Raw genomic sequence first — 27843 nt, forward strand, 5'->3', positions numbered from 1 at the left:
ATCGCTTTTCTTTCTTCCATGAGTTTAATTGTAGTCTCACTTAATTCGTGTGTTTTAGTCTTTTTTGTATTCAACATCATATTAGTCAAAACATATCTTCTATTTCAAAAATATACAAATTCTTTCAGTTAGATCTTCTATTGTAAATCCAAAAAATATGTTTCACAAAAATCTTCAAGACAAACTTTGGTTAATAAGAATTTTAATCAGGCATAATAAACATTAGTAACCTAATTTACTTTCCGCTTCCCTCTCAAGTTAAAACCGTACATTTACTGACCCACTTAGCCAACCATTCAGGATGTAAAGTGAATCAAGGACTTCATTTTACTTATCTTCATCTAATTCCAATTCAATCTTAATCCGAGTCTCACTTGCACACCTTTGTTATCGTTCACAAAAACGATTTCAATCTAATAGCAAGACAGTTAAGTTTTTATTTCAGAATTGATCCCCAGGTTCAATATTAAACCAACGTCTCGCTTCGCCGCTTACTTTGAGACCACGACAGTCCAAAATTTTATCGGGTCTCAGAGTACTGGGATGTTCGAATCATGAAATGCGTATAAATAAAGAATCAGGTGAGTGGCATGTAGAAAGATCGCTCAAAATCTTTCGAAGTCCGAACATAAATCTATTTTTACGTTTTCTTATAAGACTTAGCTAAAAGAAGTAGTGAAGTATTTATTATATTTACGAGTAGGAGTGGCGTTAAAAGGGCATTGTGTTGTCAAGAATTTTACAGAATTGCTAAAATATTTTATTGGTAATAGGTTATTGGTACCGCTTACCGTAAGCTCAGCTAACTTTAGTCCACAACTTAAAACTATGGTCCAAATTCAAGTTCCAGTAAAATATGTGTCAATATTTTTCAAATTATGTTCTAATTTAGAATCACTATTAGTATATCTAACCTCAAAATAAACGTAACGAGTACCAGTACAAATCAACAAGGCTCGTTAATAATCGACGTTAAAAACTGGACCATAGTTGTATTTGTCCTAGTTCTTAACCTTATAAGGTAAAATGTAGAGTACTTTAGCTATTAGATAATTTGTTATACTACATCCTAGTGTATCATTGGGTAAAATGTTTATGTAGAACCGGCTCGGTGGGTCCCAAGATACAGGCTCAGCCTAGTTTCGGACACACAGGACAACATTTGTGCAACTTTTACCATGTATTCTGTTAAGATAATAAATTATTCTTATTCAAGACAAGACCTGGACTCTCGTGCGATCTCGGAAGTCTAAAAACCGCTTTATAGGTAAAACCGGTACAGCTATAATCAGTCCCACTGGAAAGTTTAAAGCTGCGTGCCCAAAAATACCGCTATTTATCACATATGTGGACCCGGCCACGTCTTCCTCTGACATCGCGCAGTATATTAAAAATAAAACGCAAGAAGACGTTACACTCGAAATGATCCAAATGAGGAAAGAGAAATGGGACAAAGCCTATAAGTTGTATGTAAACAAAGACAAGTTAGAAGTGTTTTTAAGTGACAACTTATGGCCAGACGGTATAAAGTTTCGCAAGTATGTTTATAGAAACAACAGTAGGCCGGATTCACGGGAGACTGTTTCTGAAGGCAAATTTAAACATAAATAAATGGGAAGTAAAAGTCAATCAATTTCTACCAAACTAGTGTCATTTAATTGTAAATCGCTTAAGCGATCCGTCGAGTGTGTACGATCATTATGCGAGTTCGCCGATGTCGTAGCTCTCCAAGAAACGTGGTTGTTAAAACACGACCTAGGATACCTAGGATCCATTCATAAGGACTTCGGTTACACGGGTACCTCAGCGGTGGACACATCGGCAGGAATCTTGCGCGGTCGGCCCTACGGAGGAGTGGCGCTTCTGTGGCGTAATAACCTGTTTGATTCAGTGTCAGTGATTGAATGCGGTAATCCACGTATAGCTGCGATCAAAGCGTGCGTTAAAGATCACCACCTAGTTACTATGAGTGTTTACATGCCAGTTGACGCAAGTGACAATCTACCGGAGTTTACACAGTGTCTCGGCGAAGTAAGTGCAATAATAGAGAATTATGATGTGGAATCTGTTTTCGTGCTGGGTGATTATAATGCACATCCAGGGGAAAAATTTGGTAAGGAACTTTTGACTTTTTGTACGGAGCAAAGCCTATACTGTGCGGATATTATAACGTTAGGACTAGGCTCGGACAGTTACACGTTTATGAGTGATGCTCACGGGTCGAAACGGTGGCTGGACCACTGTTTAGTATCAGAAAGTATCCTCAATACTATACGAGGGGTAAAAATACATAACGACGTTTTTTGGTCGGACCATTTTCCAATTGAGTTAGAATGTGTTTTGGACGTAAATATGCAAAAAGTGTTAATTAGTGAATCAAAGTGTAATAATGTAAAGTGGGGTGTTAGGCAGCCCGATCAAATAGCCAAATATCGTGAAATATGTAATAAAAAAATGAAAGATATAGATTTTCCTCCAGAATTTACTAATTGTTGTGATACTTTTTGTAGTAATAATGGACATCGTTTTATAATAGACGGGTTATATAAACAAATAATAGATATATTAACCGATGCATCAAAAAGTACTTCCAAAAAAACGGTCAATAGAAAAAAGGGGTATATAACTGGTTGGAACAAACACGTTAGCGATGCCCACAGGTGGGCCAGGTTGAAGTTCCAGTTGTGGGTACTTCACGGAAGACCTATGACAGGTTATGTGTATAAAGAAATGTGTGAAAGTCGGAAGCTATTCAAATCTAGGTTGAGATGGTGTCAAAACCATCAAGACCAAATTAAGATGGACACAATAGCCTTACATCGGTCAAAAAATGATTTTAAAACATTTTGGAAATGTACAAACGACCTGAATATTCTACCTGGCTTGCCAGCGGCTGTTGACGGAAATAGTGATGCTAAAACTATTGCGGATATGTTTAAAAACCACTTTATGGTGCAATCGCCGTTGGGGCATACGCTGCCGGCGCTCGATGCTGAGGTTCCTCCGGATGTCAAGGTGACAGGTTTTACTGTCAAAGAAGTGTCAAATATAATTTCTCATATGACTAGAGGTAAGTCACCTGGGCATGATGGTCTCAGCATCGAGCATCTGCAGATGGCTGGTGCGCACATGCCGAGAGTCTTAGCCATGTTCTATTCGATGTGTATTAGTCACTCGTATTTGCCGCATGATATGTTAAAAACGATCGTTGTGCCAATAGTTAAAAACAAAACCGATGATCTCTCTGATAAAGGAAACTATAGACCCATTTCATTGGCCACGATTATAGCAAAGGTGCTGGACGGTCTGCTTGACTGCCGTCTCGGTAAATACCTAGACTTGCACGATGCACAGTTTGGGTTCAAGCAGGGGGTGTCAACCGAGACGGCCATTCTGAGTCTAAAGCATACCGTCAAGTACTATACCGACAGGAGTACACCGGTGTACGCATGCTTCCTGGATCTCTCCAAGGCCTTTGATCTGGTGTCATATGGTATCCTATGGGATAAGCTAGCCAGCACGAGTGTACCACGTGAGTCATAGGTGTTCTTAAGTATTGGTACAATAATCAGTTTAACTACGTTAAATGGAATGACTCACTGTCGGGAGCATACAGGTTGGAGTGCGGGGTGAGGCAGGGGGGGTTGACCTCCCCTAAGCTCTTCAACTTGTATGTTAACGGTCTGATCGAGGAGCTCAGCAACATGCATGTGGGTTGTCATGTAGATGGAGTTAGCGTCAATAATATTAGCTACGCGGACGACATGGTGTTGCTGAGCCCCTCGGTATGTGCTCTCAGGCAAATGCTGAAAACGTGCGAGTCATATGCGAAAAAACATGGACTTATTTACAATGCCGGTAAAAGTCAATATATGGTTTTCAGGTCACACAGGATGAATCCCAATGTGTACCATAAAATACAACTGAATGGTAAATCATTGGAAAGAGTTACACAATTTAAATACTTGGGACACATCCTGTGTGAAAATTTGAAAGATGACCTCGACATTGAAAGGGAAAGGAGGGCGCTGGCGGTGCGGAGTAACATGTTGGCCCGTAGATTTGCTCGCTGCTCGAAACAAGTCAAAATTACCCTTTTCAAGGCGTACTGTCAAGTATTTTACACGAGCAGTCAAAAGGCATACAACGCCCTCCGAATCCAATATAACGACGCCTTCAGGATGCTGTTGGGACTGCCCCGTTACTGCAGCGCTTCAGGGATGTTCGCCGCGGAACGAACTGATAACTTCTATGCCATCCGGCGTAAACGAATAGCGTCTCTGTTGTGTCGGGTGCGGGGCAGTCACAACAGTATACTTAAGGTCATAGCAGAGAGGGTGGATTGTACCTTCCTGAAATTTTGGGTTGGCCTAATAATAATTAAATAGTTATTTAATGTAGTAGTAGTAGTAAGTAACTAACGTAGTCATAAGCCAAACTAACAATTCTATGGATACAATTTATCTGAAATAAAGAATTAATAAATAATTATTCTATTATAGGACTATAGTTACCTGAATTTACGGTAACTACAATTTTCATGCCCTATTAATGGGCTTCATATCAAGATTATGTGCTTCTCTTTTAGTGCTCTAACGGCTCTAAGGTATACTTAATTTATAGGTTAATATGGGATACATTTTGTTCTGGTTAATTCTAAATGACCTGGACAGCTTCCTGAATAATTGGCCGGAGGAAACACCAAATCGGGAGTCATGGAAATTAAGGGGAGAAGCCTTTGCCCAGCCGTGGGACACTCAAATAGGCTAGGAAAAAAAATCTAAATCTATTATATCTATTATACTTACATAGGACAGTAAGATCGATTTCAGCCTTCAAAGTGTTGCTGATCATGACGTTTTTCGCCTCACATGTATACCGAGCCTTATTGTCGGAGGCGTCTGCTTTGAACGAGTAGATGTTTTCGGACATACGGCCACTGGTTCTGTAACAAAGATATAATAACATTAATACAAAGAGAAAATATATGTGTTGAGGAGACTAAAAGCCGCCGCTATAGAACTAGATAGGAGATGAAACAAAATCTGTTTTGCGTCGTACTGCTTAAAATTTAAAAAAAATTTAGCCATAAAACTTCAACAAATATCGTTTCATCTTTACATGACAACCTGAAGCGAACACCCACTGCCCTCTTTTGTACTAAACAAATATTTGCAGGTAAATGCCGAGCCGTCTGACCTTTAAGATGAAAGAACTCGCAACATTTCACTCGAATATTTAAATAGGCAAATAGAAAGTTTTAATTTTGAACATTAAAAGACGTAAAGCAAAAAGTAGATATATTTTAATCATGGAAAATGTATAACTAACTTTTTATCAATGTTTATTTAATTTCAGATGTTACTAATTAGTACAAGGGTCAACACTCAACATATAACTTCATAATGAGCTACAGATACTATAGCTATAGGTACTAAAATGTACTCGATATAAGACTAAAATTTGATTTAGAAATAAAAAAATAAGTACCGAATAACCAAGTAATGATAAAAAATATTATTGTCTACAAAATGTTCTACGAGTATTTTTCTTTGTTATTATTGAATTTAAGTATCGGAATAAAACCATAAGTAGTCAAGTTTCTTCAGAACATTACGATACTTTTGTGAGAGGACAAAAGATTGAGCCAATATTAGACTACGGTTTTGTATTCTCTCACTTCAAAGAAAGTTTGGACCTCCTAATAAAATTTTTCTTTTTTTGTATAAAAGAATAAACGACAGATTCAAAGGCAGTTACATATAAAGAATTATGGTAAATAAACACTCCGTAGTGTTTCTTTAATTCAATAATTAAAATAAATGACCTACTTTAAAATCAATTTAATTATTCTATTTTAATAATTGTAGATTTATTTAAATAGGCTACAAATGAAATTCAAAATATATGTCGGGATTTAGTTATTAAAAAAAAGAGCAACAACCAACGAGCAAATAAATTACCGACAATGAGACGCAAATGCCAAACGTAAATGCAAATCCTATAGACGAATAACCTCAAGTAGCTGCTTGTTATAAACAACAAACGTATACATCTGCTCCAAAATCCTCATTAACGAAACCACCAAACCAGTTGCGTAAGACGGATAATAGAAATGATATTGAAATCAATTCACACGGAGCCGTGGGAGCGGCACGGGGCGGAACGGGGCACCCTACCATGAAGAGGGCTAATGGTTTTTGTCTTAAGAGAGTTAAAAAGGCCTACTGTATTCCCTTCTTGACCTGTGATGATTAGTCTTAAGCTTTTGATGGGATAAACATTATTGAAGATATATAATTTATGCCTAAGACTGTTCCTTGAGGCAACCGTCAGATTCTCTATGCTTAGTAAAAGTCAATAGAGAGTTATTTAAATAAAACAGTTAGTAAATAGAAATAGTAGGAAAGAATATTGTACAATAATTTAATCGTCCCAAGGTACAATTTGTTAAAATGTTAAGTCATTTCGACTAAGTATTAATCTTGATATGATACAAATAAAATATATTCTGTTAGGATTTTTTGTAATTGTCCGTTTCAGAAACAATATCAAATTCCTGCTAATACAGTCATGCTAATTCTTAAATCCATGGATGACATAAAATGGATTTTCCCTTAGCTTATTTAACCATGCTTATCGCAGCATTCCCAAACATTACCATTATGTATTCAAAACCGCCAAGACGAGGAGGCCGATTGTGTTCTAAGAATTGAATATGGGTTTCGTCTTGTTTTGATACGACCTTGACTTTGAGCACCAATCAGCGTTGGCGGTTCACACTGGTTGTTGCTGACGAAATGCAATCGGGAGTCGCCTGATAAGGTTTTTCGCTCGCACTTTTATTGGTTCGCTTGAGATGTCTGATACACGACTTAAATTGAGATTAAAACCTATCAAATTTTTAAAGCAGAATTAGCCCCAAGAAAGAGCTTCTGCCCTTCGGAATATATTACAGAGAAACAATTAAAGTTGGAGTTTCCGCGTTTCCATTTAAAATTCTAGCAACTAGTAATAATAAAGCATTTGTAACTGTCCGCTGCGAAGGGAAATGTGTCTTATACACATTTGGATAGAGTCCATTGTCTTCAAATAGACGTGTCGCATTTCTTTTGTTAGCACCAAGACTGCGAAGTAATTTTTGTCTTCCAATCTAAACTTGCCATTTGTTGTCTAAGTTTGCTTCCGAATTTGGGTGTAGTATTATTATTATATTTTATTTTCTGGAAATAAATGTCAGCTTCTTTTGAATTCTAGTTACTTGGGTTTTCTTATGTCAATATAATTATATATTGTTCCTTTCTCAAATTGGATACGTATTCTCAAAACTACAATACATTTACAAAGGAATTAAAAGAAAGTCAGTTTTAATCACTTTAGTGTACTTTTTAGTCCGATTATTATTAATTCCGTTTCCCAAAGTGTTGATCCCTCAAATTTTAAGAAAAAATAAGCTTTGCTAAGAGCTACTTAACTACCTACTTTCCAAAGGCATTTAAACCTCAAGAGCTTCAACAAAAAACTACTTCGCCACAATTTCCTCTATTTTCTTGGAATAATTCAAAATCCTTCTTAAACTGATGGGAGTTACGGGTAGTTGAGAGAACTTTGTGCGAATAATTGCCGTCTAAATTTAACCGAGACTTATCTGACGGTTAAACTGCTAGTTGGAAATGTTTTCGACGGTTAGGCGGCTATGGTTCACTGGCTTGATTTAAGTAATGTAAGTCTGGGTAACACTGATTTTCAGTCCTATTTCTCTGTATGATATGTTGTAAGGAGAACATTTCATGTGAAGAAATGTTATGTAGAACATTTTTACTATATTTTTTATGTTCTATTTTCCTCATCCTTCTTTCTCTTACATAAATAATTTCGCTTTAAAAAACCATATCTGTACGATTGTATCGTAACGTATGTCTTATAATACGAACAATAAAGTCGTTATTACTGCAGCAAAATCTTTGTCTGAAACTAAAACCACTTTCTTTATTACAAAATTTTCAAATATTACTGTTTATAACAAACCAAACTCGTAATCTTTGTGTTCTATTTATAGTTTATTCTGTTCACAAGCATAACGCAGTAATTGCTGTACAAGTTTGTAAGATCGACTCGATGCCATAATTAAATTTATAGTCCCAAACTATGTAATTATAACGCTCCAAACCAACTAAATACCTTTATGCGAAACGTCGTCTCCTAATACAAAACCGGCGTCAGTTACGTCATTGACTTGTCGTTAAGGACCGCTCGGTCCTGAAATAATTATCCCCGAAATTTCAAGCGTCCTATTATTAATTCCATTAATGCAATACGATATCATTAACACAAATAATCCAAATAGATTTCCATCGCCATTGATGTAAGATGATCCCGTGGGACGCTCTGACCACAAATGTCTTAGTGTGGGAATTGTGGTTGAAAGGGAGTTTTAGTAATTCAAAATGTATATTGTGAGTGTTGTTCAGTTGTTTTTTAGGGAAAGCATTCTTTGGCGTTAAATATTTAGCTGTATTTGATGAGCTTATCGTTTATTAGGAGTATAATAACTTATGAAAAGGAGTGAATTACGTCATCGTCAGCAAGAGATAATATTAATCTTAAATATTTATACATCTGGTTTTGTGTATGATTTTTTAGATATTATTATTTCAGATTTTTAATGGTATAGTATTAGTTAAATTAATACAAATCCTGATACAATATTAGTTGTAATCTGAGCATTATGCAAAAAGTGAAACAGGTTTTTTACATGCAACGCTTCACTTATGCCCCAATTTTTTAAACATTTATTTCATTCGGGACTTAAAATGCACAAAAGAATAAGTTGATATGCAAAAGTCGTACTTATTGCCTTGAGGCATTCTCTACCAACTTTAGGACAAAGCAGAAAAGATTATCGTTTTGTTTCTATCTCAAACCAATTAGGTATGCTACATTGTTATTTGTATATTACCTGTACGTATGTTACTATATATGCAATTGTAAAGGCCCATGTAATACCAAGTGACCTAATTTAGGCTGCCTACATCCCATGTTTCAGTAATATCACGTTTACAAAGTCAAATAGAACATTGTTAACAAAGCAATGACCAAAGCTGAAATCGAATGGTAAACGTGTTTGTGATGGTCGAAATAAACCAAAACCAACTGAAATCTACACAATTCTAATGTTAGGAACAAGCGACAATTAGAACTGAATCATTAGTCGTATCATAGTACAGATCCCTTTACTAATAGATGAAGGATGTACAGCACCTTCTTTTAATTTTGAAATAGAAATAGGTAGAGTTAGACCAAGAAAAGTCTGCACTGCCGTGTCACGCCTAACTCCGTTAACTCGAGTTACATGAGTGACGGATAACCAGTCTAAATCATCTTAAAAACCATTAAAGATATCACCATCGTCTTCTAAAAGAAAATTTTGAAAATCTTCATTATTTACTGAGAAAAGCATATGACTAACTCATGTAACTTCATTTTTTTGCCGATGGCGTCAGGCACAAATACCTTGAGTTGCATGTCTGATACAACCAAAATATCACCATCGTTTCTTAAGTTTCCGGAGTTAGGCATGACTGGCCGAGCGCTTGGTTTATACGACAACAATATTGGTCAAGTAATACGTGTCACGTTTGATCCTGCGTATGTCATGTAACTTGACTTACATGACTTCGTGTGACCACTATAGTATGGAAGAGTTGATCATGCGGAACCATTTAATTCGAATAAAATGAAAACTATTCAATTATGCGAAAAAAAAATAGACACGGCAGTGCAGTGATTTTTGACAGCACACGAAGTTTTAAACTTTCACGATTATTAAACATTATCAAACTGCACAACGGGACTTAATCGCGTATTTAAGTCGATAAATCGAATATCGTTAGTGTTGTGTGTCGACAGAGTGACATCCCTAGTGCGCAAAACGTTCAAACTGATAAACAAGACCAAGTGCGGGTAGTTCGAAAAACTCGCGCGGCTAGAAGATGTTGATGTCAACTTGAGCCAGTCTTCTCCGAGACCACGGGGACAACGCCGTCCTCGAAACGTCGGAGGTAAATCTTAAAACTTAAATACGCGATTAAGTCCCGTTGTGCAGTTTGATAGCACACGAAGTGCCAGTGTTATTTATAATAATCATAATTTCATAGAAGTTTGACGTTTAAAATAACACCTGTGTGCTATCAAAATTTCTGCAGAATATTCTTGGTTTAGCTCTAGTTAATTTGGTGTAAAATAAAACAACCTATAATACCATCTTATTCTAATACATTCTAATGCCAAAATGGATGCCTATAAGATATGGTGCTGGTTTTCAGGGAAACCAACAAGAATAAAATAAAACAAAACAAAAATAAGCTGATTTTCATATACGTATTATACGTGTACATATTTTCGTTCCACGACGAGGAGCTTCACCGGGAACTTGTCGAGCAATATTCAACTAGTGAGTCATCAATTTTAATATCATTGTAAATTCTAAGCTAAACTTTATTGCACAAACGAAAAACTTCATGTATAAAAGGTGAACTTAATGTCATTAGGCATTCTCTACCAATATTTTTTTACGTAGTCCACTGGAGACATTCAACGTTTCGCAGCCAATAATCTGCCTAACCACTAACGAGGACTGCACTAACCCAGGTTGTGGTTAGAACTAGAGTTAGCTTAACTGACGGTTATTTTAGTGGTGAAGTTTGCCATTGGCTAGGCAATGAGAAATGACAAGTTTACTCATAACTACTGGTCAAGTGCGAGTCGGATTCGCCCACCGAGGGTTCCGTACTTTTTAGTATATGTTGTTATAGCAGCAACAGAAATACATCTGTGAAAATTTCAACACTCTAGCTATCACGGTTCATGAGAAACAGCCTGGTGACAGACAGACGGACAGTGATGGAGTCTTATTAATAGGGTCCCGTTTTTACTCTTGCAAACGTTTCTGCTATAAATTAATTTATGCTTAATATGATAACTAAACTTAGCTAAATGTATACGCGATCGGAATAACAAAACACCCTAGCTTAAATTAGCTCGCGACAGTAACAGAGGTGCTTCTGACATCTCTACTCAACATAGCTGAGAACGTTGTATGAAATAGTGATGTGCAAAGGAACATTACTCGGAATGTTCCCGGTATTTTTAAAATATTAATTAATAGAATCAGGCGTTACTTTGCGGAAATGTAATCATCAATATTTAAGAGCTATGCACATGTCGGTGGAGTAATCGCCACTCTTCTCATTGCTGGGCCAGCCTTTTAACTCCCTCGTACGACACGACAGATACTCTATCTTTTATTTGGCTGAGATATGTGAGCCTTCCTCTGCGTCTTTTCCCCTCAATCTGTCGTGCCGTATCAGGTGGCCAACCATCTTGCCCCTTCTGTTAGCTGTTGTGTCTAACAGGCATCTCTTCTCTCCTGCCATGCTCAGTAGGTACCTCTTCGATAGCCACCGTGTATATTAATTAAATCAATATTATTAACTTTGCTAATCCGCGAAATCATAACGAGCTAGTCAAGTAGTGCTAACCCGTTATTTAATGCGGTAAACCTACCAGCAGCATACCTAAAATAATTAGGTGGGAGGGTGGTAACATTAATTACATGCAAAAAATACACAAATAAGTATAACGGGTTACTTTGACTATCACGTTAAAGTACGTAATAATTTTGTTTTATTTTTTCATCTGGAATTTCACCACACTGTTGACTAAGTGCAAGCTCTTGAATATCAAATTTCCTTGTCCTCTAATACGGATATTCCCGGTAATTTCCCGTACGACTACTATTCACTAGTTACCAATAAATGGGTTTAACCAAGACCCAACGAAGACACCACAAGTGCAGTTAATTGCGGAGTACTCGCGCCAATCGCGAGCATTCATACCGCTAATTTGTTTAGTTGTGGTACAAGTTATAGACATTTAGAGCTTAAAAATAACTACTTACTCATCTCTTTTTTTGGTATACTGGTGTAAAGAAGGACAAGCATGTTAATTTCTGATTCACAGTGACACACAACCCTTTGTTTAAGTATAATTACCTACTTAATGTTATCAGTTAATAAAATTAATGTTTATTTTGTTTTACCTTATTATATTGAATTCGTTTTGTAATATACTTAATATTAATTTACTATGGATATCTTTTCCGAAATAAAAGCTTTTTTTTATTATCATGTGTAATCAGGAAAACTAATACAGTTAATGGTAAGTTTTAAATAATTATTTAATAACCAGGTGATTACAGCGTCTCTGTGTTTAGTTATTGTTATTAATAGGTACTAATAAAATAACAATGTAGGACTTAGTTTTGAACCCTGAGGCAGTCATGAACGCAACAAATAAGTATAAATAAGACGTTAAAATTGAATTGCATTAAATATGGGAATATTTCTGATAAAATATGAAAAAAGGTATAATATATTGAAAAAAAAACGTCCTACTATCGTAACTTTGTTCAAATGTATTCAACCAAGCAACTCGATATATATATATATATTAGATAGAGCTTGACTGATCAAAAGCTTACTACTTAACAATCATCAGTTTCATGTTGAATTCAATTCAAATGTTTAAATCACGTATTCTAAATTTAGACAAGGTCCTCGTATAAATATCAAGTTTATCAAGATTCTTTATTGAATAGAAATCTACAAGATTGCTTTCAAATATTGAAAAAGCATTGTCTGTTAAAAGCAAACGCGGCGAAATTGAATCGCATGCACTTGCAAACTCTGTATGTAAGAGATAATCATACTGTCATTTTCTCATGCTAGTACTACTACTACGTATATCCCCAAAAAGGGATGGGTATAGTTTTGTTATTCTGTCACTGACAAAACTTGTTAGCCAGATTATTCGCTATCTCCCGTAACTTGATTCGTTACGGTTTCCAATCAGAGATAAGTTTTTATAAAGACGGCAAACTTCGCACGGATTTCCGGGTCAAACGCTCTCAGTTCAGTTTGAGTTCGTAGTTTTTACTCAAGTTTAGAAGGAGATGGATGGTGGAAGTTGAGACAAGTGAAACCATTATGCTATTGGTTAAGAAAGGAGACTAATGTGTTCGAGTGTACGGATATATGTATATTAGTATGTTTAGTAAGTTAAGTAGTGGCTTGGCGTCCAGGAACTGGATTCACACCGTCTTCCCTAATTTACGAATTTAGACGAAGTTTGTTTAGTACTCTTTTGACGAAGTCTGCGCTGTGGATTTAGGTTTTAAATTTGGTTAAGTCACCTACAATAATATGTTCAACGAAGGCCACAAAAATATCTGACACAATCTTATTTGTAGAGCCATAAGAGCATGTTTGCAGGTGACTGTACATTATGGTTAAAGAAAATTTTATTTGAAAGTTGAGAGGTATTAAAGGTGCGTTTGACGCGTTTTACTTGTTCACTTAATCAAATAAACAAAATTTAAACAAACAAAAAAGTAACGTAATATTTTGTACACATAGACAAATATTATGTCACGTTATTTGCCCCAATGTTGCTGTCCCATATTTAATTTATGTACCTGATACATATACCATATTTCCATTAACAAATACATACATAAGAATTCCGTGTTTACGTTGTTGGATTCACATTCTGGAATAAATTAATTTCATTCATTCATTCATTCATTCAATTTCTTCCGTTTTTTTACCTATTTATTTCAATCTAAGCATGCCAATTTCTCAAAACCCTGTTTCTGGGAATCACAATTTTTCCAACATCGACCGTTTTCCCCTTTTGTCGAACGAAGCTACGAGCCTTTTATATTCGCGAAACAACGACACGCTTCTACATAAAGCGCTAATCCCCCACCCAAAATCTTTGATACCAAACATCCGGCTTCCCGTCCCCAAATTAAACTTTTCCACCCTTGTTAAAATTCCCATTTCCTTTCTGAAAACATTCTGAGATCTAATCTTGGAACCCTTTTTGTAGAAGTTGTTCTTGGATAGATGTCACTTGAAGCGACCTATATACGGGGGCGTTTTGAAAACGTGGTGGGATATGTACACTCAAAAGCAATAATATTGGGCAAAATCCTTTACAAACTGTCCGTATATTGTGAAGGTTTCGCATTTCACTTGACTATGAGGGATAAGTGTTTGCTTATCCTTGAATTGAAAAAAATATTGAAATGAGAGTCAGAGTCACATTGAACTGACAACGAATTTTCTCTTCTTACGGAATACAGTGTTAAAGAGCCCACTGATTAACAGTCCGCCGGACGGTATCGGCCTATCAGTTGTTCGGAACTGTAAAAATTTTGTTCTAACTGACAGGCCTTAAATTTCATTCTTCAAGCGAGCGTTCGCGTTTGTGTTATATCTATTTTTGTATGGGATTTTGAACAGCGCGCCAAGCGGGACGTTTTGGAAACTCAAAATCCCATACAAAATGACACTTAACGCAAACGCGTACGTCACGTCACGCTATCGAATGAAATTTACACTAGGGGTACAAAATAAAGTTCTTTTCCAACGACGTTGTACAAAGAAAAGTTAAGTTAATGCAAATGGAATAAATGACGAATAATTGCAATGGTGGTAGGAATATATTTGAGTGATCACACAACTATAAAATTGCAATAGGAGGATAGGGACTAGCAAAAGTAGGAAAGCGGGCGCGGTGTTTAAAATGATCTACACAAGCGCTCTTATTTTCTTAAAAGATATTTTTAATGGTCACAGCAGAATAATTATTCGCATATATACTGTTATACTGTGCAATTAGTTTTTAGGTTAAGTTAGATTAGTATTGTTTGCTCATCGTTTAAATACCACGTTTTTCCTAATAACAAAGATGTGTTCAGTTAATTTTGTACAACTTGCCCATTTAGTTATTTCTGCTGCTATATCTTTGACCAATTCAATATCGTCAATATATAAAGAAGCCTTATTACGAAAACACATCAAAATGCCGGTCAAATGCCCCGAAACTCTGAACATCTCACCCTCAGCCAAAGATAATATTTAAAACATTAGGACGGCACTTATGGAGGTCTGGCAAAAAGGACCACGTTTTCTGACTTATAATGTCGTATACAGGGTGACCTCCACAAAGGTTAGTGATATCAATGACTTCAAAGATAGATAGACATGTTTTAGAAGTACAACATTGAGACAGTTCTTATTATATGCAAAATATTTCTGCTCGATGTTACGTTTATATATTACTTTTATCTTTTTTTTTATCAAGCGTTGTAAAAAGTAGTTTTGTTTTAATATTTGACACGGTTCTATTTTGATATTATGAGATGATTAAATCTTTAATAGTACTTACCTATTATTCATAAGCGCTTGTAAAATTAAAGAAACCGTTGATGATTGGTTGTTACATCATTTCGACATTTCTCTTTGTTAAAATTACGCAAAGAGACATAAACTAACAGAGGTTTGTTATTGTTGTTGTTGTTGTAGTGTTGTTGTGGGTTGCTAAGTTTTATGATGAATATGGTGGTCAGAATGCAATTATGTCATCTGCCATTTAGAAGTAAATATTCCTTTGTCTACTCGTATTCATTATAGTTTCAAATATTTCCATTATGGTACTTCACCCTGTATTTCTAATCTAATATGTCGCGCTGTGTAAATGTTTGGAAAAATATTTATACGATGTTATAATACAGATTCTAGAAATATTTCCAGTAGGTAGTGGAATGTAATATGATTTCTCGTAATTTTTGCCTGAGGCAAAATAAATAATACGCTAGCAACGGTATTTACAATCCTCTTGCGACAATATTGGGTGACATGATTTTTATTTTAGCTATGAATTATTTATATAGTTAGTTGATATGTCTTTTCATTGAGAAACGCTTTTTAAAAATCAGTAACTATTACTTACGAAAGCAGAAGAATATAAATAATCGTATTAGATTCATAATTGTTACATATTTACTGTGACTTATTTTTAAAACGTGTTTCAGTAAAGGGGCCCACTGATTAACAGTCCGCCGGACGGTATCGGCCTGTCAGTTAAAACAAAATTTTGACAGTTCCGAACAACTGACAGGCCGATACCGTCCGGCGGACTGTTAATCAGTGGGCCCCTTAAGGTGCGCGCGGGCGCGAGTACGAGCGCACGCGTCTGTGTGCGTACATTACACACACAAATACAATCGCAGTTACGCCCCGTCAGAGCGACGGGTATATTCACCTCGAAATCTCAAAATTAACAACGAGCTCACCTCCTGTTTCGTCTTAATGAAAACAAAGAAGTCATCCAAATGAGTACTAAGTATATTCCTTAACACGTTCACTGCCAGCGCGAGCTAAGCGCGACAAGTGTAGCCGATGACTTAGTTTTTCCCGTTTGTTAGCGAAAAGCAAATTTGAATAATCAGAAAACCCGCCTAGCCGGGACGCTGGCAGTGAATGAGTTACAATTCAATCTTCACCTACAGCTAATTATTTATCAATTATGTAAAACAAATTGTATTTACTGCAAAGAAGCAAAAACAATCAAATATTAACTGAGGTTTGAAAAGTTCTTAATCAACCAAGTTAATCCCGCATGCGTGAACCATATTATAATTACTTGTGAAGTATTAGGTATAAGTAGATATGCATTAACCAAATGTACCGCCAGTAAGTTTGCGAGTCTTCTATCTCGGGTCGGGAGAAATATGTCACGGTCTTTTCAAGATGTGGTGCAAGGGAAGGGATTAGAAATTACGTTTTAAATTTATCCGCTTCCTATTTTCTTGTGAACATCAGTTGCTGCTCCGTTGATGGTTTGGTATCTACAGTGGATGTTGTTCCTCAACCCACCAACGGAGCGGTGTTTGATGTTCGCGAGGCTTCATTGTACATGTTCCTTTGCCACGTTGGTGATGAATTAGGAAGGTGCATTTCATTAAGTGATAGCTGCTTCCATCTAGCTCCTGCGTTACGGTCTAATGGGCATCTTTTCACCACGATACAGCCGATTGACGATATTATTTATTCACAATAGCATATTTATAAAGTATCATCTCAATCACATCACAAAGTTTCAATTAGGATGCAAGGACTAAATTGCGTCTGGCTGCCGTTCCTAAATCCACTAACGGAGCGGCAGCTGACTTCCACGAGAGTTCATTACACATCGCCATTGACCACTTTACGAGTCTATCGCCCGGAGTACTATTGGTCAACACTTACTTGCTTTAATTGATTTTTCTCTAAGTAAATCATACTAAGATACCTGTATTTTTCATTTTCAAGAAAATCTTTTCAAATACCATCTCATATGTCAGAATATATCAAACTTACAACCATTCACGTAACATTAATACTCCCGCTCATAACTTACGCCCGCAAAGTAAATTCTCTCTAAATTTCCCGGCCCGTTATTTATTACTTAATGTGGCCTGCAATGTTTTCTGCCTCCAGTTCTTTTACAGTCTAGTCTTTATGGGTTTGATGATCTATCCTTTACTGACTTTATCACTGATTATAATTTTGAAGATAAATGTCATGATTTTTTATTTTACGTCATCAGATGATGATTCTTGTAGCATATATTTATGGGTTAGAAGTGTTAGAACACTAGTTCTAATCGGTTCTTTTGCTTCATGCTTATGATTTAACTGATTATTCCTTTCATTTTTTTGTCTGCATCAATAGTTTTTTTTAAATAAGGGTCAGTTAATGTAGGTCTAATATTTTAAATTCTTACAAGTTTTTATGTGATGTTTGCAAACAACTTTTACAGTTTTTGTAGTTCAAAGAGTGGTATTATAAAAAATCTTAAGTGATATATAAAAAGCTTTCACAGTAGGTAAAAACTCTGTCAACTGATATAAATCTCAGAAGCCAAAAATACTGGAATTTTTAATCAAACTTCGTAACGCAAACTTCCAAATGACTTCGAAACCCTTAACCTAAGACGCCTTACAAACTACTTTCGAAGAAAAACAAAAGACCAATTTAAACGAAACGACGATAGATGGCGCAAGGAAGGTCTATTTATTATTTCAGTTGAACTAAAAAAGATAGCATAAGGTCGAGCCCTTGAGCCATTTATCAATCTATCATTAGACCCTTTGCGAAGAGCCGACTTGTCAACGTCCACTTACTTGTATATGTTTTTTAGCTGTTATGCTAAGGAACTCAAGGTATAAGATTGCTTAGGACTAAATTTTGTGACATTTGCAATATTCCTGCGTAAATATTACTTTTTTTACTGACATGACAGAAATTGACCTTTAACCAACAACAACCACTCAACTAAATAAATATTACAAGACGGAATTGAATATCTACAAAATAAAACTTAAATATGAGTAATATGACATATGAAAATATTGTACATATTGCACGCAATCAAAACATTTAAACTTATATGAAGTAAATATGTCTTCTAAAGGAAATAATTTAATTTGTGGGTCACCAGATTCCTAATAAAAAAAAATCTTTACCTTTTTTAGATTTAGCTAGAGAGCAATTGACCAGAATTTGTACCTAGAACATATTTAACATGCACCATCGCTCCATGTGACATTTCTATCTTCACCACTTAGAGGTTGATGTCCTCGACAAAATATATAATAATAAAAGCTACTTCGAAATTTGGGACATCACTCCCATTATATCCGAATTCTATAGCAATGAGTAATTTCCGTGACCTAAAAATGCTGACAAATTCTTCTTTACCAACAATCAGCAAAAAAACTTAAGCGTTTCTTAATTTGTTTACACAAATATATTTCCCGTGAAAAATGACACTTGGACTCGTCTTCCATGATGGATAGGTCGGGGGTCAACAAGACTTGAATTATGTATCAGAAGGGACGGTATTTTTACACCCTTGAAACCTATTCCGTTTTAACAATTTGATACTGATACTGTTACTACTACCTTGGAAAAAAAAACTCCGATACCGGGAATCGAACCCGAGCCTTCTGGGTGAGAGCCAGGTATCCTAGCCACTAGACTATATCGGATATTCCGTTTTAACTATGTGATATGCTTTTAATCTTATTTAATACGACCTATAGTGGTGTTATTAGGTGAGTCGATTTTTTTTTATTGTCTTTTCTTTCGTTAGATTTTGATAAAATTTGGTAAGTTTGAAAAGCTTCTCATTCATATTTTTGCTCATATCTCAAATACCTGTACGAATAGCATTACCCCCTACCCTCAAGGACTTTTAGTATGTTTATCTGGGCACCACAAGGTATAACTGTACCAATTTTCAAAACTAGACGAATTATTTCCGCTGATATATCACCAATAAGTGCGAGCGAAATGTCTTGAGACGACTCCTGGTTACATTGCGCCAGCACCAATCAGCGTGACCCGCTAACTCTGATTGGTGCTCACACTCAAGGTCGTATCAAAACAAGATGAAAACCATATGGAATTGTTAGAACGGAATCGGCTTCCTCGTTGGTCAGAATTGAATCGAGATCCCTCATTGTTTTGATTGTCTTGACCTTTTCGGCTCCGCTCTTTATAGGGCTCGTATTCTGTACTATAGATTGAACGGTTTTCTTTGAACACGTCTACCCTTCTATTATAAATGAGGTTTGTATGTTTGAGAGCCTGAACAGGCTGTTCAGGCTAATTCAGGTTTTCGTTATGCGATCTGTTTCCTGTATGATACTGATCCGTCAGTTCCAAAAGCGACATTTCTTCATATTTAATTACACACACGGGTCTACCGCGATATAATTTCATTGTTTTTACCTTTAATTCCGACGTGTCAGCTGAGTTGCACCAGCTGTGGTCACGGAAACGTCGAAACGTCGGAATTAAAGGTAAAAACAATGAAATTATATCGCGGTAGACCCGTGTGTGTAATTAAATATGTGTACAAAACGCGAGAGTTTAAGGTGTGACATTTCTTCAACCAAAAATGTTATTTTTGATACTGACGGTTCAGTATCACATCGAAAACAAATCCAAATTTCTCTTACACCCTTAAGAATAGAGTCGCGTCAAGATCATTTTGAACACCTCGCCCGCTTAGCCGCCGCAACTTTTGCTGCCGACTATATTATTATGATCACTAGCAAGCAAGCATTCATTAGTTTTTGTTGATTTTTAAATAATTAAAACTGCAAGAACACGTTTCTTGTTCATCTGTACATTTTTATAAATTTGTTTTGATCTTAAAAGCTATTTTTCTGCGATGTTTCCTTATTTTTATTGCATATCCTAAAAAAATGTTTATTTTAAGCAACCAACATAAACAGCAAAGTATTCATGGACTTATCCCAGAGCACTCTATAATTCATTTGCTAAAAATACATTAAGATTCAAATCCTCAGAACAAACACAAGCAAACCGGACATAAAAACATTTTCAACAAAAATGAGCTTAAAAGGACATAAGTCAGAAAAACGTACAAATAAGATAATGCCTTTTGTACGGAGAGGCTGGCCTGGGAATCGAACTTTGACCCACCCCGGGCTAATCCAAGGACATTAATCAAGTTGTCTTCGAGGTTTTACGGGAGATAAGAGGATTTCAGAAGACGTTACGTTTTCAGGAATTTGACGGATTTTTATATCTCTTTCGTTTGTCGGGTCAAAATTATTTTCGTTATTTTGACCACTCTGTCACGTTTGTATTTCTGTCTTCAATGAATTAAAAAAATCGAGTGCTATTGCATGTCTTTCCAGCTGTAGATAATATTTTACATGAGAAAAAGTAAAAAGTAAAAATCATCTCATAAAAAAAGGACCACTCCGTCACATTTTGTGGGGACAAACTAGCATTATTTACAATGAGGGAATGATATCGTAAAATCGTATTAAATTTTTGTTCTTTTGTATTTTGATTGGCTGAATTAGGTAATTCTTGACATTTGTGACATTCTTAAGCAAAAGGTACAATTGTCGCTTGCCATATAAGGACGCTCTGACAGGTTATTCGTATAAAGATTTCACGAAAAGCAAATTTCAACCTTATGGTAAGCGACAATGTGGTACTTTTGCTTGAGAACGTCACATTTATTCTTTATCTTCATGAAAAGTAGGTCACCAATTTCTCCCAAACCTTGATGAACTTATTCTTCCTTCTTATCCCTAACAAAAAATACTCTGTATTGATCGCGATTATCAATAGGTACCTTATTTCAAGGGAATACGATATATATTCGTTCGTGCTTTGTTTAGTTCTAAGAACTTTCAATAGTGTTTTGTTCTCTTTGTAATGGAACACGTCGGGAATTTCTTTGTAAGCTAACACTGTAGCTTATGTCAATCTATTTCCACATATCCTTGCCAGAGATCAAAGACACTGCGTAACATAGACTAGGAATAGAGAAGAAAAGGAAGACACTTCGACTCGAAAATGGAGTAAAACTACCGTATGCGTAGCAGAGGGGGGAGAGCTATATGATAGGGGGGGGATATCTTGTCTGTGCTGAGTAATAAAGACTGTCTACAACTTTACATATAACGGCCTCCTATTCATATTCATATTCCTTGATTCATAAAATATAAAATTACAAATTTTACATGTCAAAAGGGTAATGAATATTCATATAATTAGGCCTAGTTGGTAGTGACCCTACGAAGCAGGAGGTCCCGGATTCGAATCCTGGTAAGGGCATATATTTGTGTGTTCATCGCGAATTTGTTCCTGAGTTATGGATGTTTTATCTATCTATTAACAGATTAACTGCCCCCGACGCACATGTGCGTTCACCGTCATACAAGTTTGTTCCTAGGCCACGCCCCCTGGCAGTGATTGCGTTATAGGTATATATCGTCGTCTAGTTTAAAACACAAGCCTTAATAGTGAGCTTACTGTGGGGCTAGGTCGATTTGTGTAAGATTGTTCCATATATAGAAAAAAACATACAAGGTTGGATTTTGTTTCCTCAGTAATTTAGTTAGATGGTGCCAGTATGCAGTATTTTAAAAATCTGACATGAATTTAATATGGCCCGGAACGGTTTTTACCAATATCTACGAGTAAATAGGCAATATGAGTACGAGTAAATAAATAAAAAGCCTTGATTACAGTGTGTTGTATAAATAATTAAAAACAATTCTTAAGTTTGATGAATATTTTTTTTTTGTCACAAAGACGAAGGTTATGAGCGGTCCTAACCTATAGTACCTACTTTTTGAGATTTTATATAAAGATTTTCAGTCTGTATTACATATTTGTCTCTGTCCTTGGTAACAAAAGTACGTATATAGGAAAGGAAATGCTTGAATGTTTTTCGAAGAAATAATATATAAGACCGAAAAGGAGATGGCGGGACGACTTGGACGCATTCTACCCCAAATGGTGGGAAAATGCCGATGACAGGGTCGAGTGGAAAAAACGAGGGGAGGCCTTTGCCCAGCAGTGGGACACCAAAGTAGGCTAGGAAAAAAAAAAATATACATATATAAGAGAATTCGTGACTTATTATCATTGCGAAGTTTGTATGTAAGTACATATATGTATGTAGTATAAGTACGTATCAATCAAAATACTTTACGACCTCCTTTTTGAAATACCTGTCGTTAAATTTAAATAATCACAATATTATTTAGCGGTGGCGCTTGTGTGCACGTTGATGGGCTCTTAAGATTGAAACAAATTTACAAAAATGTACAGAAACACAGGAAACGTGTTGTTGCAGTTTTAATTATTTAAAAATCAACAATAATTAATGAATGCTTGTTTATTAGTGATTGCTCCAAGTTTTGTTTGTAAAAATGTAATTAAATTGAAAGCAAATATATAACTAAATTCTAGTGTTAGAGAAATGTATCGATAATTTAGTTTATCGATATAGGAACTCACTGACACTAATTTTTGCCCACTTTATTATTCTAAATACTTTCTTTTTCCTTTCAACCCCAAGGTGACGTGACGTACGCATTTCTTAAGTGTCATTCTGTATGGGATTTTGAGTTTTCAAAACGTCCCTATCGAATGAAATTTGCACTAGGGCAATTGGTTAGAGCAAACGCACGGATTGCGGAGGTCGCGGGTTCAAGTCCTGCCGGAAGCGTATTTTTTTCCGGTTTTTCCTTTAATATAAAATTTTCACGAGGGGTTCAGTACTTAATATCTAAAAATACATTGTAATTGTAATCCAGCCATCAGATTTTTATGCGTAGGTTTAAAAAAGAGAGGGATTTACGAGTAAGAGCCTTTATTTTAAGACTTACAAAAAAATATTGTCCAAAATACATTGAAATCTAGTGATACAATTTTAATGCGTAGGTTAAAAAAAAGGTAATTAAGATCCTTTTTCTAAGACGTACCATCACCCACACTGTTAACTGACAGTTCATAACAGGGTTCGGAAACCGGTATTTGCTCCATACCAAAAATACCGGTATTATTACGTTTGTTTTCGTTCTTTGGTTTATTATTTCATTTTTATTGGGACAATCTAATAATACGAAGTTTTTACCTAAATACATGATTCAGTCCTACGTACAGAGCATAAAATCATTCAAAATATTGCGCTATTTCGGGGTTTTTAAAAAATACCGGTTCCGAGCCCTGGTTCATAAACCTTATTACAAAAGGCATACGGTCCACCAATGGATAGTACTGTAAGTGTTGCTGGTACTAAAATAACACTGGCCCCAAAATACACGGCAACAATTCGAACTCCTAACAGCAAATTAAGTCAGTGAGATACCAGAAATCCCTACTAAACGACTTGAAGCGGTATTTAAATTTTAAAGTTAGTTAATGTTTTGATATTCAAAAATTTTGCATTCCAAGAGAAGTGATCCCCACACTAGGTTCAGCCTATAACGTGGGAATAGATATAATACTCTTTAGTATAGATCATATATATAGAATACTGCTCGCCAACAAACTGTATTTTAAGTAGTTTAAAATTGAAATAGTAACTTTAAAATTGATTATGTAAAAAAAAATTAAAAAAAAGTGACACACCTCAGTAAAACATACAGGAAGAGAAATATCGAAATGTTGCGGCTCTTATTTCACCAGAATATATTATTAAGCAGGCTCCAAATTTTAGGACCAATGACGTCAAACCACACATAGGATGATATCAAATATTTGGGGGATTTTTTGTAGTTACTTGAGTGTGTCAGATTAAGTTATGAGTGATATCTTGTTACCCCTACAGATCTAGCTTAACTACACTCATGGTCAATTCAAATAATCCCAAAAAAAAGTTTAATTTCTAATTTTGAAATTACTTAAGGTGCTGTAATCCAGTAATTAAACCTTTTTTTTTGCGCTCGCCGTGTATGTTAGTAGGTTGGTTGGGGGGTAGGCTGTTAAAAAATCGTTAAGTGGATTGTGGAATTGGTAATTTTTGTCTAGTCTAAGTCTAAGTTTCAAAAAACACTAAGCGCAAGCGCTCGTATCGTATCAATATCAAAACCTATAGATTTTATAATCAGAATACCGCTCGAAACTTCGGGAATTTTCGATTTCCCCGTAAATCTAATTATCTGATGGTAATAATATGTCTTGAGTGCTTTTGTGCCTTGGAATAATATGAATATTAATGATTATATCGACTGCGGCCTGTTTTGTATGTGACGGCGTATTATCAGACTCATTTTGGGTGTAAATATCGTTTATTTGAAGAAATTAAGTGAAGTAGAGAGAAGGAAACAGAAACCATGCAAATAAAGTAATTTTATTAATTTTTTAAGCAATACATTTAGTAAAATGTACAACTACGTGGGCTGAATTTTATTTTATTGTCGATTTCTTTTCGTCAGACTTCGATAAAGATTGGTGGATAAATAGATTTCGCAATTCTATAATAGGTATAGACAATGAAATCACAAATTTATTTTTCATTTTTTCTTTCTGTGTACGTAATTCTTTTCGTTCGCCATTTCTATTTGAACACATAACATATCAAAGCGTATAAATCACTGATAATGTTTTTAACAAGTACCTAAATCCAAACGAAACGCCGAACGCGGATACGGAAGAACGCCGAAATCGAGGAGTTGGTGGCCGGACCCAATATCATCGGCGAAACGAAATCCCACAGACTTCGCTGGTTCGGTCACCTATTAAGAATGGGAGAGGATCGGGCTGCCAAGAGGGCGTACCTGGGAAGACCGACTGGTAGCCGCCCGGTAGGTCGGCCCAGATACCGCTGGGGAGACAGTGTGGAAGCGGATCCGCGTCAGCTTCAAGCCGATAATTGGCAGGAAACGGCGCAGAATCGGGAAAAGTGGCATGCTCTCGTTTCGGAGGCCAAGATCCTCTTTGGATCGCTGAGCCATATTAGTTACCTAAATCCAAAAGCTTTACTTCTTCGTTTTTTATTTTTTAGTACTAGCACAAGTTTGCCACACAAAATTTTTAAAAGATTTTAGAATCACCTTTAAAATATCGCCTAGCGAACATCGTAAAGCTGTCACCACTCTATTGTAGCGGCGCGGCCCGGCCATCGATATGTCGATATATAGACCATTACGATGCGCATCACTAGTGATGTATTAGCGCACCATAATACCGTTTTTGTGGTAATAGATACGTGTAATGTGTGTAAATATTGCGGTGCGGTAGTGTTGTGTGTAATTATATCGATGAATTTGATATCGTGTACAAAGAAAATATCTAACTTAGTAAATAAGCAGTGACATAAAATTATTATCATATAGGTACGTACTTATTGATCTTTGATAATGTATTTTTTTATTGTTTGTTTTTTTTTTTAATGTTTTTTTTTACTTAAATAGTAGATTTTAAAATATACTGCGACGTCTAACGACTCATAACAGGTTTAATGGCAAAATTATAAGTATACTTAATAAAGATATAATAGTATGGCAAAAAAACCTGATTAGAGCCAAAATAAAAATAAGAGAAGATTGAAATAAGAAAAGATTACGATTAATATTTCGATGATATATAAATTTATGGTGAAACTACATTTTGCGTAACTACTTACTAAAAAAACCGGACAAGTGCGAGTCGAACTCGCCCACCGAGGGTTCCGTACTTTTTAGTATTTGTAAAATTAAGTATAATTATGTACCTACATTAAAACTAATAAAATAAATAAATAAATAAATAAAACTTACCCACCTATCTTAGCTCCCCCAAATCTGTCCCACTACTTACTCAACGCGACAAGGAAAAAAGGGGTTTAAGGGGATAAAGTTTTAATAATAATAATAAACGTAGTACCTACTCTACCCGTAGCAACCCGTTTATTTAAACACATAAGTAAGTAAGTATTGTTCAAAATGTATTGCGAAAATACGCTATGAAGTGAATTGCAGCAAAATTTCATTGTCTAGCCTTAAAACAGGCTTTAAACAAAGACATCGTAAAGCTGTCAGCGCTGTATTGGGACATTATGTGCCTCCAGGGATACATCGACTATCGATAAACAGTATTAACGACACTACGATATATCGACTATCGATAGTCTATTAACGACACTAGTGATATACGTCTGTGAATAAATTTTGAACGGTATTTCCTTTAGTAAAAATATGTCCGTTTTATTTATTATTTATGTTATCAGTAGGGAGGTCGGGTTTGGAACGGGAGCGCGATTATATATTACATTTTTAGCTTGTGACATTGCCTATATTAATATATAATTTATTATAGTCATGATATCATAAAATATATATGACTTTAACCCCCTTGTTCATAAACGCGCTACAAACCTCAATTACCTAATAATCGTTTGTCTTTATCTGTCATTTTGACTTATGTATTTGTAAGAAAGGGATAAAACATAATTTAACTAAATCAGGCCCGTAAAGTTTTATGAATAAGGGGGTTAGTAGCTCACTTGGCAGCGCGATGGGCTAGGTGATCAAGAGTCGCGAGTTCGTGTCTAGCCCTTTTCCACTTTTCATTTATTTCTAAGCTTTGTGGTGTCGTGTGCAGACGTTTCGGCTTGATACAAAATTGATTTACATCAAAAAATACAATAAAAATACTCTTTACAGTACATAAATGGTCCTATTTTCCCGCACTAGTGCGTAAAATAGCACTTTTCGTGCGTATGTCAAAAGTTTAAAGGGCCATATTCATATTCATATTCATATTATTTATTGGTAATACAGATACAATGTTATTACACGTCATACATTTAGGCAGGTACATAATTTACATATTGGATTAGGTACATAGGTATCATATTAATTAACTAACATTCGGCCATATGTACTATAAAACGTTGTACGAATATTATTCCTATTTTTCGCACTTGTATCGTCAATAACTATTACAGTACATATGGCGCAGCTTTACCGCCCTAGGGCGGGATTAAGGACAATACGTGCCTATGTCAAAAATTTAAAGGGCCATGCATATGTTGTAAAAAGTAAGATACACGTGCGAAAAGGTAATTCGCAACTCGTGTCAATTTAAAACACTCCCTTCGGTCGTGTTTCAATTCGCAACGAGTGGCGATCACTCGTTGCGAATTTCCTACTTTTGTAATGTAGTATTAGCACTTGTATTGTAATGTAGTATTATTGCACACCTAAATAAAAGACAACAAAATACAAAACATGTCAAAAATACAAACACTAGCAGAGGTAAACAACTGGCGGACTAATAACTTAATAAAAAAAAAACTGTAAAATAATTATATAAAATAATAATTTGATTTGTTCCCCAGTTACATCCTCCGTACTATTTAGTATACCTGCATTTCAGCCTTAATGCAATTAAAAAATGGGAAGGTGCAGGATTTTTTGAAAACAACCCTCCAGAGGGTAAGTCGAGTTTAAAAGTTGGAACGAAAGGCCAATTTACGTAATGAATTCATTTAAATTGTGGGGTACAATCTACTTTGTTTCTTGGTGAGTCTATTTTTATTTTGTATCTACAACATTTTGCTTGGCCAAAGAGAATAGAGTGTATAGAGATGGATTGTCAAAGAAAATTATGTAGCCACTGTAAATTT

At 35.6% G+C, this 27843-nt stretch overlaps 1 protein-coding gene and 1 non-coding gene across 2 annotated transcripts in view; both read right to left on the bottom strand.

Moving 5' to 3' along the window:
- Positions 1 to 27843, bottom strand: part of LOC134801940 (nephrin-like) — a 246027-nt gene that overhangs the window by 54555 nt on the left and 163629 nt on the right. The window contains exon 6 of the mRNA XM_063774569.1: positions 4809 to 4945. Within this exon, the coding sequence (XP_063630639.1) occupies positions 4809 to 4945 (137 nt within the window). The remainder of the gene's footprint in view (positions 1 to 4808; positions 4946 to 27843) is intronic.
- Trnae-cuc (transfer RNA glutamic acid (anticodon CUC)) lies at positions 18869 to 18940 on the bottom strand. The gene has a single exon. It is a non-coding gene; the product is annotated as a tRNA-Glu (tRNA).

This window comes from Cydia splendana, chromosome 23 (assembly GCF_910591565.1).
Source record: "Cydia splendana chromosome 23, ilCydSple1.2, whole genome shotgun sequence".
Classification (NCBI taxonomy): Eukaryota; Metazoa; Arthropoda; class Insecta; order Lepidoptera; family Tortricidae; genus Cydia; species Cydia splendana.